Raw genomic sequence first — 13705 nt, 5'->3', positions numbered from 1 at the left:
AATATATAACAATTTTTTAATTTTAATAATCTATGTTTATGCGTGTTTAATTGTCCTTAACGAAATATAATCAACACAGCCATTTGCTAAGAAAGCCCGTGAATCTTGCGAGGTATTGAAGAACATGTTTAAAAATATGGACGGTCTTTACACCGAAATCTCTGTATTCTTCTGTTTCGACAAACAGAAGTATACAATCGAGGAATTGTTCAGCGACATAAGGACGTTCAAAGATGATTTCGTGGTAATTAAAAAATAAAAAAAAAAAAAAAAAAAATAAAAAATAAAAAGAAGCATGACATTTGTATCGACTTATTAGAAAAAATTTGTGACATGTTTTCTTTCTTTCTTTTTTTTTTTTTTTTCTTTTTCCTTTTTTCTTTTAGCAAGCACAAAAGGAGATGTTAAAGCTAAGGGAAGCGGAAGAGAAACAAAGAAGAGCGAGAGAAGCGAGAGAGAAGGCGGAAGCTGAGAAAGCGGCACGAGCGGCGCGAAAGAAAGCGCTTGTCGATATGAACGCACATGATACTCAAGAAGGTGTTATGGATAGTTTGATGGAAGCACTTCGAACTGGTTCTGCTTTTAGTCGGCCGGATCAACGACGCAAGAGGCAAACACGCATTGCTGGTGGTAAGCTTCTTAAGTCTAAACGCGAGACATCGAAATATCCAAATGATACTGATTTCATTAATCGTACGAGAGCCCTTCATGGTAAATCGATCGAGTCTTATAATAATATAGGATATAGGTGATCGTAATAATTATTATTCTTTAAGGAACACAAAGTACTAGAAAATAATATTCATTTTGGTATTGTTTTTAAAACGATGTTACACAAGATTTCAGGGATCGTTTTAATTGTATCTATATTAAAGGTATGAAAGAACAACAAAATTGTCAAATGAGTCTTTAATTACAGGTACACATACGTCATCTAATTTTATCACAGAAGAGAGTCAAAGTCATAAACAGTCATTCGTTAATTCTGTTTGTACGCCTGAAACGAACGTTGGGATTAATTTTTTTAAGAAGCAATTTCTTATTGGCTACGCACGCATACTTACGCCGGTTAAACCAAAACGCGTGATTATTACTAAAAGATATAAAAGAAATTTAGTCGTTCATCGTGCTATCGACAATCGTAAAATCATTAATAAAAATCGTAGGAGCGTAAAACGAAGTAAATCTTATGGTCATATATCGAATAAATCTTTATTGCGTAGTCAGTCAAACGTTAAAATCAAAACGGTATTTCCAACGAATGTTTCTCCAAAATTAGATCTCTCTCATTGCAATATAAGAGAATCATCGTTATCTGTCAATTCTTTACCAAGTAAGAATAAAATAGCAGTCTCTCCTTCGGTGATGTTAACGCGTACGAAAAATTTTGAAAATATTTCCAACTCTAGCGATGAAAATCAAAGTATATCAGTAAAACTTCCGATGCGCCTAAACTCAACTTGTTCGCATCATCTTCCTATAATCGATGTTGTCAAGAAATCAAAATCACCAAATGCTAATTACAGCAATTTTCCTTTGCTATCGCATAATGCTAATAGTTTGAATAAAAATATAGAAAATAATGACGCAAATGTTTCTTCAACGACAGAGGTAAAGAAAAATTGCAATTTTAAATCTCACGAGGTTGAAAATATTTTAGAAACTTTTTCTACCGAAATTGATCAAAATTATACCACCGTAGAGGAACAGATGTATATTATGAAAACTCCAAATATTAAACGAACAAAAGTTTGGACATGTTGGAATCCAAGAACATGAGAAATTGCAATTGCGATGAAAAATTTACTATAATTTCTTTTTCGTTTCTATTTATTATTATTATTATTATTTTTTTTTTTTTTCATTTCTCCCTCCCCAAATCTTTTTTTATCTTTTACTTTTATTATTATTATTATTATTATTATTATTATTATTATTATTATTATTATTATTATTTATTTCTCGAGATGATAAGACTGATCGAAGGAGAATTATTATTTTTATAATGTAATATACTTTATTAACAAACTGAATATGCTTGCGTACACAGACTTGTTTATACGTTAAAAGGTTCATTAAAATGAAAGGACCGTTACAAATAAAAAGATTTTTTTATAATGTCGAGGAACATGCAATAAGAACGATTTAGAACGATCACGAAATCAAATTAATGTGAAACGTATTCTCGGACTCGTACTTGAACGCACACATCAATGTCGATCAATAATTGTATGAGCGTTTGTATATTTGTTAATTAAATACATGCAAGTCATTTCATTGTTTCATAAATACCCTCGCCGTTAATCATTATTTATTGATCATTATCACTTTCTCTCTCTCTCTCTCTCTCTCTCTCTCTCTCTCTCTCTCTTTCTCTCTCTCTCTCTTTCTCTCTCTCTCTCCTTCTCCCTCTCTTATAAATCGCACCATTGTCAAACGATCTTTAAATAAATATTTCATGCTCGATTGGTAATATAGAAAAATTCTTTTTGTTTTTTTTTTTCTTCTTTTTTCTTTTCCTTTTATTTACATTGCTTCGAAGGAATGACCTAGCTTTTTATTTTTTTTTACGCGTATCAAATTATCGTAAACATATTAAGTAAACGCATGGGGCTGTCTTTCGACGAGATTAATTCAAGTCACGAATTTGATTTTAATTTTACAGCAGAAAGGAGAGCACAACTTAATAGGAGTCGATCGCGTACAGGACTGGTTGGATCTGGTTTGCTTGGAAGAGAGCCATAAACGTAAGTTTACATTTGTTTACCAATAATTCAAACAGTAAACACCAATGGCACAAAGCGATTAACACAACCAATTATCTTTTATGTAAATTAAAAAAGAAAAAAAAAAAAAAGAAAAGGAAAAAAGACACAAGAAAAATATAATAGAACAAAAAAGTACTGAATTAAATTTTTAAAAGTACTAGAAAAAAAGAAAAAAGAAAAAAAAAAGAAAAAAAAAATACTAAATAGAATTAAAGTACCAAAGTACTAAATATATAGTTGTTATATCTAATAATATCTATATTTAATACTTCCAATATTATTAGATGTAATTTACAAATGGCTAACACGAATCATTCTTGCAGAAACCTTTTAAGTTCAGCAGTAATATACCAGAATGTCAGATTTCCGTCCTAAACTTGATGCTGTGATGGTTTTACACTTCGGTTATGTTTGGAATGCCAGAGACAACTAGATAGAACACATGGTGTTTCATCCAGCAAAAACGCAAGAAATATCGCGTCCGATTATTATTATTATTATAATTCGTTAATAATAGAACCGTCGGTTGTTAATAAGTTCGATATAGTCTTCCCTTACGTACTTCGATGTTATCTTCTGGGTACAACGTTTTATCATTAAATTCTTATGAAATAATTTTACATATAAAAACGGAGCTATGCATCGATATTATTCTAAAAAGCATAAAGCAAAAAGGAACGATTATGATCATGCCGAAAAAAACATTTCGTTATTATTTTTAGGAGATATATGATATAATACTGGTAATATCAATATTAGAAAACCTAAAATATAATTAAAAAAAAAAAAAACAAACAAAAAAAAAACAACAAAAAAACAACAAAAAAACAACAAAAAAAAAGTTTGAATATATTTAACAAACAGGAATCGATGATCTTGGTGCATAATAATTTTTCTTAATTACGCTTTTAAAACTTATCGATTCTCGCTCAAAAAAGGAAATTTCATTGCAAATCGAGTCAGTCATACATATCTATGGTATCTTTCGTTATTCTATCCTTTTTTTTAGTCTTCTTCTTTTTTTCTCTGTTTTTTTTTCTTTTTTTTTTCTTTTTTTTTTTCTTTTTTTCTTTTTTTTTTTCATTTTACAATGCGCTTGTACGAGGACATTGAAAATGGCTCTGATTTAAAGGACGATTGATAATTTGGTGCTCGATAATTCGTAAAAATATCATTCAAATGTCGTGGTAATCAAAATTAATCAATCGTAATCGCGTTTGATTAATAACCAAAGATCAAGTAGCATTTCTTTGTCATTGTCAGCCATTATGAAGATGATTATTAAAATTCAAACGATACGTTGATTCAACGTTGATGTAACGTTAGTTATGTCGTCCTAGTGATATTTAAACATATACATAGATAAGCACAGATACAGACATAGACAGACAGACACGCACACACACACAGACACACAACGCACGCATGCATGCATATACGCACGCGTTCAAACACATCTTGACATACTTGTGCAACATGTGAGTGCATATTGCCAATATATTTTATACGTGTATAGTATATATGCACATAAGTTTTGTATAGATGTAATTGCAATGTTACTATTATTGTATAATGTTAGATAGCGTTGGATAATTAAATGATTACTGTAAAGTACTTGTCGAGGAAACTGATGTACATATATATATATGTACATATACATATGTATATATATATATATATATATACACATATCATACGTATATATTATATATATATATAGATATATGTATGTGATATATATATATATATATATATATATATATATATATATATATATATACATATGTTCGTCTCTATTCCATTATAACGTAAGTAATAATGGGAAGATAAAAATGTGTTCTTAATTTTTATTAAATAAGACAAATACACACAGGGAAAAGGAACGCGTGCTCCGAATTGTGCACGTCTTTTGTGATATGCAATTGTTTTTATACTATACGAAGAGAGCGTTTACTTACGTTAGAAAAAAGGAGAAACAGGTGTTTTCTATTATTCTTTTTAGTAATGTAACCTTCATTTGAAAGTATTGCATTTATAGGAAAACGTTCAGATATAGTCTTGCAAAGTTGATATTCAGGTGGTCTCTCTCTTTTTTTTATCTTTTTTTTCTTTCTTTCTTTTTTTCTTTTTTTTTTTTTTTTGTTTAACGAGAATCACACACTGGTGCAAGTTCCAATCAAGTGATATATTTGTACATAGTTTCTACGTCGTCTAACTTTAAGGAGGCACAAAATTTTCATTTTATAAACTATATATATATATATATATATATATATATATATATATATATATATATATATATATATATATATAATTTTTGGATAAGTAGAGAAATTAACGCGATCGGGCAGAACGATATATTTCATAAAAAAAAAGAAAAGAATAAATAAATAAAAAATAAAAAAGAAAACGTTCTGTTTTAGATCGGCATACTCACAAGAACAATAGGTATGATTTTTCGGTAATATGGTGCCAAATTTTCTATTACACATATACACATTTTGTAAGACATAGGATAAACAATTCTATTTCACTTTCTATGTCTAATATATCAGCTTATTTTACAATATGAATTTTATAATCGTGCCTATTAAAATCGCTCTATAATATACAATTGAATTTATTTTTCGAATCTCAAAGGTCGTACGCTATGATGATAATGAATCATTCATATTATAGTTTAATATCAAAATTTAAAGAAAAATTTGTATCTATAATGTGAATATGTGAATTTTAATAATATTAATGTGTTATTATTGAGATACACAAGACATTCAAGACATCCGTCATATCGCAGATTGTATTCATTTGATATTCCCGATATGTAAATATTTTATATATAATTATACATATAATTCATACACATATATATATATATATATATATATATATATATATATATGTTATATATAGATAAAAGTAGGAGATTTAAGCAATACCGATGTTAAAAGAAAACCGGGAAAACGTATGTGTCTACATATCTACTCTCGCAAGAGCAAGTTAGAATTGTACGTTTACTCGATAAGGATGGAAAGTGAAAAGCGCGAGAAATCCAGTTTGGTTTAAATACTGCCACCAATGGAATGAAGAAATTGCCGTATGTACGAAAACGATCGCGTGCGAATAAGGAACGATTGCGGAGTTTTAAAAAATGCATATTAGCAATCGAAACGATCTAATTGCTATATAAATGGCATTTTAAATTAGACGAAGGACGGTTAAGAGCTATATATATATATATATATATATATATATACACCGTTATTGTAATTAATTTTATTTTATATGTAAGTTTCCTAGTATCATTATCTCGGTTTTATAATGCTCATGTAATTATAGTCGAAGTCAGTAATTAGTCACATAAGTCATTCCAGCGAATGACTCGTCTTCGATCGTTCGCCGAACAATAATCGTTTCGTCTCTCGATAGAAAAAAAGATCGACGAAATAAAACAAAATTTAACATCATCGTCTTCTATTGTTTCATCTCGATTTCTTTATTCTTTGTTGCTTCCTTTTTTTTTTTTTTTTAAATAAGCGTATAAAATTTGTATTCGAATCATTTTTTTTTCAGGTAAGACTAATTCGTACGAGTGTGTATATTTTAATAAGTTTTTCCTGTTCGCGGGTAAAACCACGAGCCAATGGGATGATTCGTTCTTGATGACGTTCGTGATGACGTCATCGAAGAGAAGATTCTTATGCTATTTAAAAGTGAGCGCGCACGAGAAAGAGAAAGAGAGAGAGAGAAAGAGAAAGAAAGAAAGCACTAGCGTAAGCGCTATAATTTACATGAAAGCGAATTTGAGATCGATCTCGTTACATTACTATCTTCGATAAATCGTCGGCCAATCGTCGATCGTATTGAGAACTGTATTGATTTTCTTGTTGCTTTCGTTTGATGTAATATGGCCGTTAGGTCGGTCTCGATTCGTTTCACGTGTTTCGTTTTTCAAAGTATAACTTCGTAAAACCTCGTGAGATTTCGTTTCGGTAGAGCCAATCGGAAGCCTAGCGTGTCTAAGCAGGTGTTTTCGCGTAATAATATACATGCTAATCGGAGCAGCCGAATTTTCGGGTAAAGTAGTCCTCGTCAGTCAGTTCCTTGTCCGGTGGTCGGCCGTTATACATATACGTAAATAGATTTGAATACGTAAATTTCGATTCGTTCAAACGAGAATATTCAAATTCGTGAACTACTTTTCAATTGATTCCTTCTAAAAGAATCGAAAAGAAAAAAAACAAAAAATGTCGAAGAAGCGAGTTTTAATTCCGTGAAAAGAAAACATTCGATGTATTATTATTTGTTAATTTCTTCAGGGACGCACCGGCACGCACGTAAACGTATTAATTTATTTCATCGAGTTCAAATATTTCTTATAAAAGAATAAAAAAGAGAGAAAGAAGAAGAAGAAGAAGAAGAAAGAAAAGACGAAAATACGACGAAATTCTGTTCATTCATATATATGTAAAAAAAAAAAAAAAAAAAAAAAAAGAAAAATTTTTTACGTTATAGAAGTTAAATTTTAATTGAGGTTAAGATTGTTCGGAAAAAAAATTCATATTGCTATTATTTGACAAAAAGAATTATATAGTTATTTATAGGGAAAGAAAAAACTACGTTTGATTTCAATAATCGTAATGAATCTAGAGAGATATAATTAATCGATATTAATAATATTTTATTAGAAATTGATAAGATTACATGTATGCGTGAGTGTTTCTCAGAGGAGGTTAAGTAATAAAAATAAAAAGTAAAAATAAAAATAATGGAAAAATGTCGTAAATGAGGAAATAAAAGGAAGGCTTGAAGAAATTAATTTTTGATTCGGAAAAAGACGTAAATATATTATCCGATATACAACCGAGCCTTTTTTTATCAGGTATTTTTTTTTTCTTTTTTCTTTGAACGCGATTCACATTTACACACGCACACACACACACTTGTATTACGTTTTATTCACATGTTTTATATACATGTTTAGAAGTTCGCGAAATTACATTAATTAATACTTCAAAAATGTGTAATTAATACACAAAAATGTATAATTAATACACAAAAATCGTGCATAATTTTTAAGAAAATATATATACATTTTTCTTTTCTTTCTTTTTCTTCTTTTTCTTTTTTTATTTATTTTTCTTTAATTCATTTTCCTCTCAACGAGACATTAAATTTTCTATCGTGTTTATGAAGAAAATAGAAAAAAGAAAGAAAAGGTTTTTAGTGAATGCATTTTTCATATTTTAAATTGTTCTCTCTCTCTCTCTCTCTCTCTCTCTTTCTCTGTATAGTTTACGTTCGGTAAGTTTTATAGTTCGTCGAATAAATCGATTTTTACCTGACATTTTTTTTACGTTTTCCATTTTTTTTCTTTTTTTTTTTTTTTTTTTTAACGCTACGCACCCTGTCGTATAAAAAAAGATTCAAGTGTACATACACACATATACATACATACATACATACGTACATATATATATATATATATATATATATATATATATATATAGTGGAATTTTTTCGTTAAAAAATTTTAATCAAAAGCGTATCCTTTGTTCGGTATCATGGATATAGGAAGGTTCAAAACGGATTGAGATCGGCGGGAATTGAGCGGCAAGTATACTCACCGCGTATACTTCATAGTAGTAGTCGCTCGTCGGAAAGCCGCGAACGTTGTGCTCGGCTCCGGTGCCACTTGTAGTTCGATGCCGGAGAGCGTTCCGAGTTGACCGCGTGCGCGCGCGCACAAGCACAGCAGACGTTTTCTTACCTGCCAGTCTCGGACTCTCCTTTGCCTCTTTTATATCGTTTGTATCGTTCGTCTGTACTTCTTCTTCTTCTTCTTCTTTCGTTTTCTTTTGTCTTCTTTTTCTTTCGTCTTCTTCCTCTTCTTCTTTTTCTTCTTCTTTTTTCCTCTTATATGATTTTTCATTATTATATATTCCTTATACTTAATTTTTTCATCCACGTTCGATCTACCTCCTCGTGTATGTGCTTTTCCTTGTCTACCGTCGCTACCTTTAGTGTGATTTTCGTGAGGAAGGATAGAATGCGAAGGATACCATGAACGTACCCATCGTGTCAGGCGACATCGTGGACGATGAAGAAGATTACAAGCCACGTTTCGTCAGGGTAAGTTTATTCATATTAAATTCTTATTTACGGGGTTTTATGAACGACAATGGTGATGACGACGAAGACGACGAACGAAAATGACAAACTCGACGATGATTTTTTAATTAATCATGTTACTCGTTACTTATGTTTTAATCCCTTTCGAAAGTGAAATTTTATTTCTTTTTTTCTTTTTTTTTTTTTTTCACTTTTAATAAAAATCATCCGTCCGAGATATCTTTATGGGAGATTATTTGAGATATCGCGTTCAGAAATATATGGTAATTCTTCTTCTTTTTTTTCTTTTTTTCTTAATTTTTGAAAATGAAACTTGTTTTGTACCTTTAAAAAAGAAAAAAAGAAAGAAGGAAGAAGAACAAAAAAAGAAAAGGAAAAGGAAAAATAACTTTTGAATTACGATTATATATAATTAAATCGTATTTATTCCTTAATATCACTTATTGAGCGATAAATTAATACGAACTTTAATTTATAAAGATATTTAATAACGTTGTTTACATTATTTCGTAATTATAGTATAACCGTATAACTCAGCATATCTAATAATATTAAACTCTATCATATTTCTAATTATTTGGAAATTTTCGGATTTAATTATTATTTTTTAGAGGACGAAGAAATATACACACATGTATATATATATATAGTAACGATATACATATGCATGTATGTACGTACATAATATATATATACATATATATATATATATTTGAATTGTATATTATTAAAATCAATGACACAATAATTTAACGACCTGCTTGTTATTTCTACTTATTATTATCGAAGTAATATTGTATTCAATACAAGCACCGTTAACGTCTCCTCACGTTGTTCGAATCTATCAGCTGTCTGTCTTGCATCGAGTTACGAAATATCCCCCACCTCGAGTTCTCAATTTATCGATTTATGAACTACTATGACGTTCCACGATTATTTCCTTTGAAAAATATCATTTTGTTTCTAATCTCTAATCTTAGGCACAATCATGAGAAATACAATTCGAATAACGACTCGAAATGTTATTTGATTGAACTTCGGTGATAAAGTTTTTCAAGTTAATTCCCGATGAAAATCGAATTTCTAAAACATTATTTTATTCATGCTAATACGTTTTACACGTAAATAATAGTAGATTTTTAAAGATATCGTTAAACGACATTGAATGACATTTAAAGGTAAACTTGGGTGAATACTATCAAGACAATCATTCTATCGGTGATGATATTTAAATAGTGATATATATATATATATATATATATATATATATATATATATATATAAAGAAGAAAAATAAGAAAATAAAAATCGAAAAATGCGATCGATCGATTCTATCTATCTATTTATCTATCTATCTATCTGTCTATCTATTTACCCTCTACCTACCTATCTACGTATCTATCTATCTAATTATTTTTTCACAAGTATGCGAAGACGCGTACGATTCGATAAATTTCACCGAGTTCGACCTTTACTTACTAGTTGTTACTTCGTTGAGATAGGAATGAAAATCCAAGCGGTCATTATCGGATGGCGCAAGGAAGACGAAGAAGAATTTCCTTTCACTCGAAGGTATCAGTATAAGCTTCCTAAACGTTTACTGAGATATTCCTTTACCGTTTGTCACGTATTTTCATAAGAATTTTGAAGAAAATAAAATGAAAGAGAGAGTAATATCAATACGAATGGAACATATGTATATATATAACTATTCGAATTTTCGAATATCTATACGTATATATATGTATATATATATATATATATATATATGTATATTATTTTCCAGTAATTATAAAAGTGATCTTTGATTTCATGAAAGAATAATATTTATTCATTATACATTTAATGATATAAAACACAAAAGAAATGATAAATTGAATGATGGAATATTTTTTATTCGGACCGATATATATATATATATATATATATATATATATATATATATATATATATATTAATACGTATGTAGTCATATACTTGGATACAATATAATTATGTGTATTTATAATATTTACAATTGATATAAATAGAGCGTCGGTAGAGTTTCATAAAAAAATATTATTGTTAAATGTTTTTTTTATCAAAAACTTTTCGAGAAGAAAACTCAAAGAGTTCGTGTATAAAACAACTTTTTTTTGTTCTCTCTCTCTCTTTTTTTTTTCTTTTTTTTTTCTAAACTCTATACAGCAAAATATCCTTGTGACAAGAGGGTCATTCTATTTTAAATAACAGAAAACTTTTTTGTCACGTACTTACTCGCTCGCATTCCACACGTAGGTATTCTATTATTCTTTATCGGAAGTTTTTTTCCTTTTTTCTTTTCATTCCTTTCTGTATTTTCTTTTTTTTTTTCCTGTCAGAATTCTTCGAAGTTGAAAGACAGAAATAGAAGATCGCGAGGATGTATTATCTTTTGTTAAGAGGAAAGTCTAATAGCGTGTAAACGACAACAAATCTAAAATTCCGATGATATATACAGGATGTTTTAGGTTTGAACCTAACCAACCAAATCAAATAAGCACGTTCTATGAGCGATGATATGAAAAATGGAAAAAGAAGAAAGAAAAAAAATGTTATATAAATATATAGATCCGCTTATGGTTCATAAAAATGTTATAAGAAAAATATTAAAACCCAAGAGAAACAGCGAGTTCGTTGTTGATATATCACAATGTAATAATAATAATAATAATAATAATAATAATAATAATAATAATAATAATAATAATAATAATAATAATAATAATAATAATAATAATAATAATAATAATAATAGTAATAGTAATAGTAATAATAATAATAATAATAATAGTAATAATAATAATAATAATAATGATGATGTTAAGAATTGATTGAAAAGAATTAATGGTCTCTATTCGATTTTGAACTGAAGCAAAATAAGCATGAAATTCGGAGATTGATAATATTATTGCGATGTCAAGGTTCCGATTGAAATGGGGTGGAGGACGACATTTTGAAATGAAAATATAAATTCTGTTTTTTCTTTTTTCTTTCTTTTTTTTTTTTCGTTTGTTTAAAGTAATGCAGCGTGATAATAATAAAGTGAATTTCTTTTTATGGATTTTTATATAACCATTTCTTTTTCTTCTTTTTTTTCTTTATTCTTTTTATTTCTATTCAAAGAATATATTGAAAGCGAAGTGTTTGATCGTTTTAACGTGAAACACTATCTATAATACGAACGATCTAATGAATGTATGAGGAAAAGGAAAGAAAATATGAAAATTATAATGAATTGATCGTTATTATTTAAAAGAGATATTAAAAACCGATTAAATATTTCTAAGGTATCTGCTGTGCTATCTAACTTCATCCATCGTATTGCTGTATGCACAATGTTATCTCGTAAGGTAGATAGATAGAGAAAGAGAGAAAAAAAAGAGAGAGAGAAAGAGATAGGAAGAGAGGGAGAGAGAGAGAGAGAGAGAAAAAAAAAAGAGAGAAAGAGATATATAGAGGAACTCTTTATATATGTATACACGTATATCCATGGATATATATATATATAGGGTATTTCAAAATACATGGACATAATTTTGTTGCCTGATTCAATAAATCAAAATGAAATAAAATAAGCTTGTTACCAAGTAATAAATATTTTTGCATTATATCAATCGTTTATCTCTGTCTAATCGATCAATAGAAATTGTTCGAATTAAATACTTTCGATTCGAATATAATCTTTTAGACATCTCATCGTCGAAATTTCAATTATGGTCGAAGTTTTCTGATATTGTTTCAAATTCGTTATAAGTAACATTGTAAAAAGCGTTTAAGTGTTTCACGCGGATAAAAATCTATCGAATTTAAGTCAATCATTATATTGAACGAACGACGATAAAACGTTCAAAAGTTTTTACGTTCGAATATGCATCACTTCGAACAATTTCTTACGAAGCCCGATAAACAATCGATACTATACAAAAATATACTATGGGTATTACGGTAAATGAGGTTGTAAATTTTGTTGTTGTTTTTTTTTCTTTTGTTATCTTATTTCAACACGCTGAAAATCCATCGGTTAAAAATACGCGCCGTGTGTTTTTTAAAAAACCCTGTATATATATATATAAACACACACACATATATATACATCCATACATACATATATATATATATATACAGAATCGTTGTTATCTCTTAACGTGGAAATTGTAACACGCACGAGCCGTGACTTTGATGCACGCGCATCGAGAGAACACGTCGCGTGCATATATGTTGTTGCTTGTACCTTAAAGATCTCTGCAATTATTTCAATGAAACGAGGAAAAAGTCACCTGGCTTTTCTATTGTTCTTCGGTTGATTTCACGTCTCACCGTTTCGCCTCGCTCTCTCGCGATCTTACGAAAATTTCTTTGGATTCTATTCGTCCTAACTGCGATCTAAACGTTCCCAGAATAATTTTTTTATTCCAACTTCGTTTGTAATTTTATCAAATTTATATATTATTTTCTATAATGCCGATCAATGAAAATCCGAAAGATTCGTTTCGATGATTAATCATTATTACGTATGCATATGTCAATCGATTAAATTATTTTCTTTAATTTTACTTTTTCTTTTTTGTTTATTTATTTTATACATTTCAATGGATGATAATTAATGATGATTTAGAGAATGATTATAAATTTAATTCTTTTCTTTTTTTTGGGTGGGACTTAATTCGATAGAAATTTTGTGAATTTTTAAATGTTAAGAAAAGAAATTGTACCTTTTTTCTTTTTATGGGACAAGTACTTGTTAGTAATAATGTTTATTAAAGCAACGTAAATATGGATAACGA

The 13705-nt window shown here is 28.8% G+C and overlaps 2 protein-coding genes across 13 annotated transcripts in view; both read left to right on the top strand.

Annotated features, from left to right (window-relative positions):
- LOC124425663 (protein diaphanous) overlaps positions 1-6235 on the top strand; it is a 29841-nt gene extending 23606 nt beyond the window's left edge. For 6 of the 8 annotated variants that reach the window (XM_046966287.1, XM_046966285.1, XM_046966283.1 and 3 more), the window contains 3 exons: positions 80-244; positions 387-630; positions 920-2289. In XM_046966287.1, the coding sequence (XP_046822243.1) occupies positions 80-244; positions 387-630; positions 920-1779 (1269 nt within the window). In that variant the 3' untranslated portion in view covers positions 1780-2289. Of the gene's footprint in view, positions 1-79; positions 245-386; positions 631-919; positions 2290-2665; positions 2748-3091 lie in introns of those variants that run through there. The other 2 variants (XM_046966291.1, XM_046966290.1) reach the window with 2 other exon arrangements.
- A 111-nt stretch (positions 6236-6346) lies between these two features.
- LOC124425664 (rhophilin-2) overlaps positions 6347-13705 on the top strand; it is a 49940-nt gene continuing 42581 nt past the window's right edge. For 2 of the 5 annotated variants that reach the window (XM_046966293.1, XM_046966298.1), the window contains exon 1: positions 8369-8900. In XM_046966293.1, coding sequence (XP_046822249.1) covers positions 8832-8900 — 69 coding nt within the window. In that variant the 5' untranslated portion in view covers positions 8369-8831. Of the gene's footprint in view, positions 7112-8368; positions 8901-13705 lie in introns of those variants that run through there. The other 3 variants (XM_046966297.1, XM_046966294.1, XM_046966295.1) reach the window with 3 other exon arrangements.

Source organism: Vespa crabro, chromosome 7 (assembly GCF_910589235.1).
Source record: "Vespa crabro chromosome 7, iyVesCrab1.2, whole genome shotgun sequence".
Lineage (NCBI taxonomy): Eukaryota > Metazoa > Arthropoda > Insecta > Hymenoptera > Vespidae > Vespa > Vespa crabro.
Note: the sequence above shows the minus strand (reverse complement) of the source record. Positions and strands in the feature narration are given on the sequence as shown.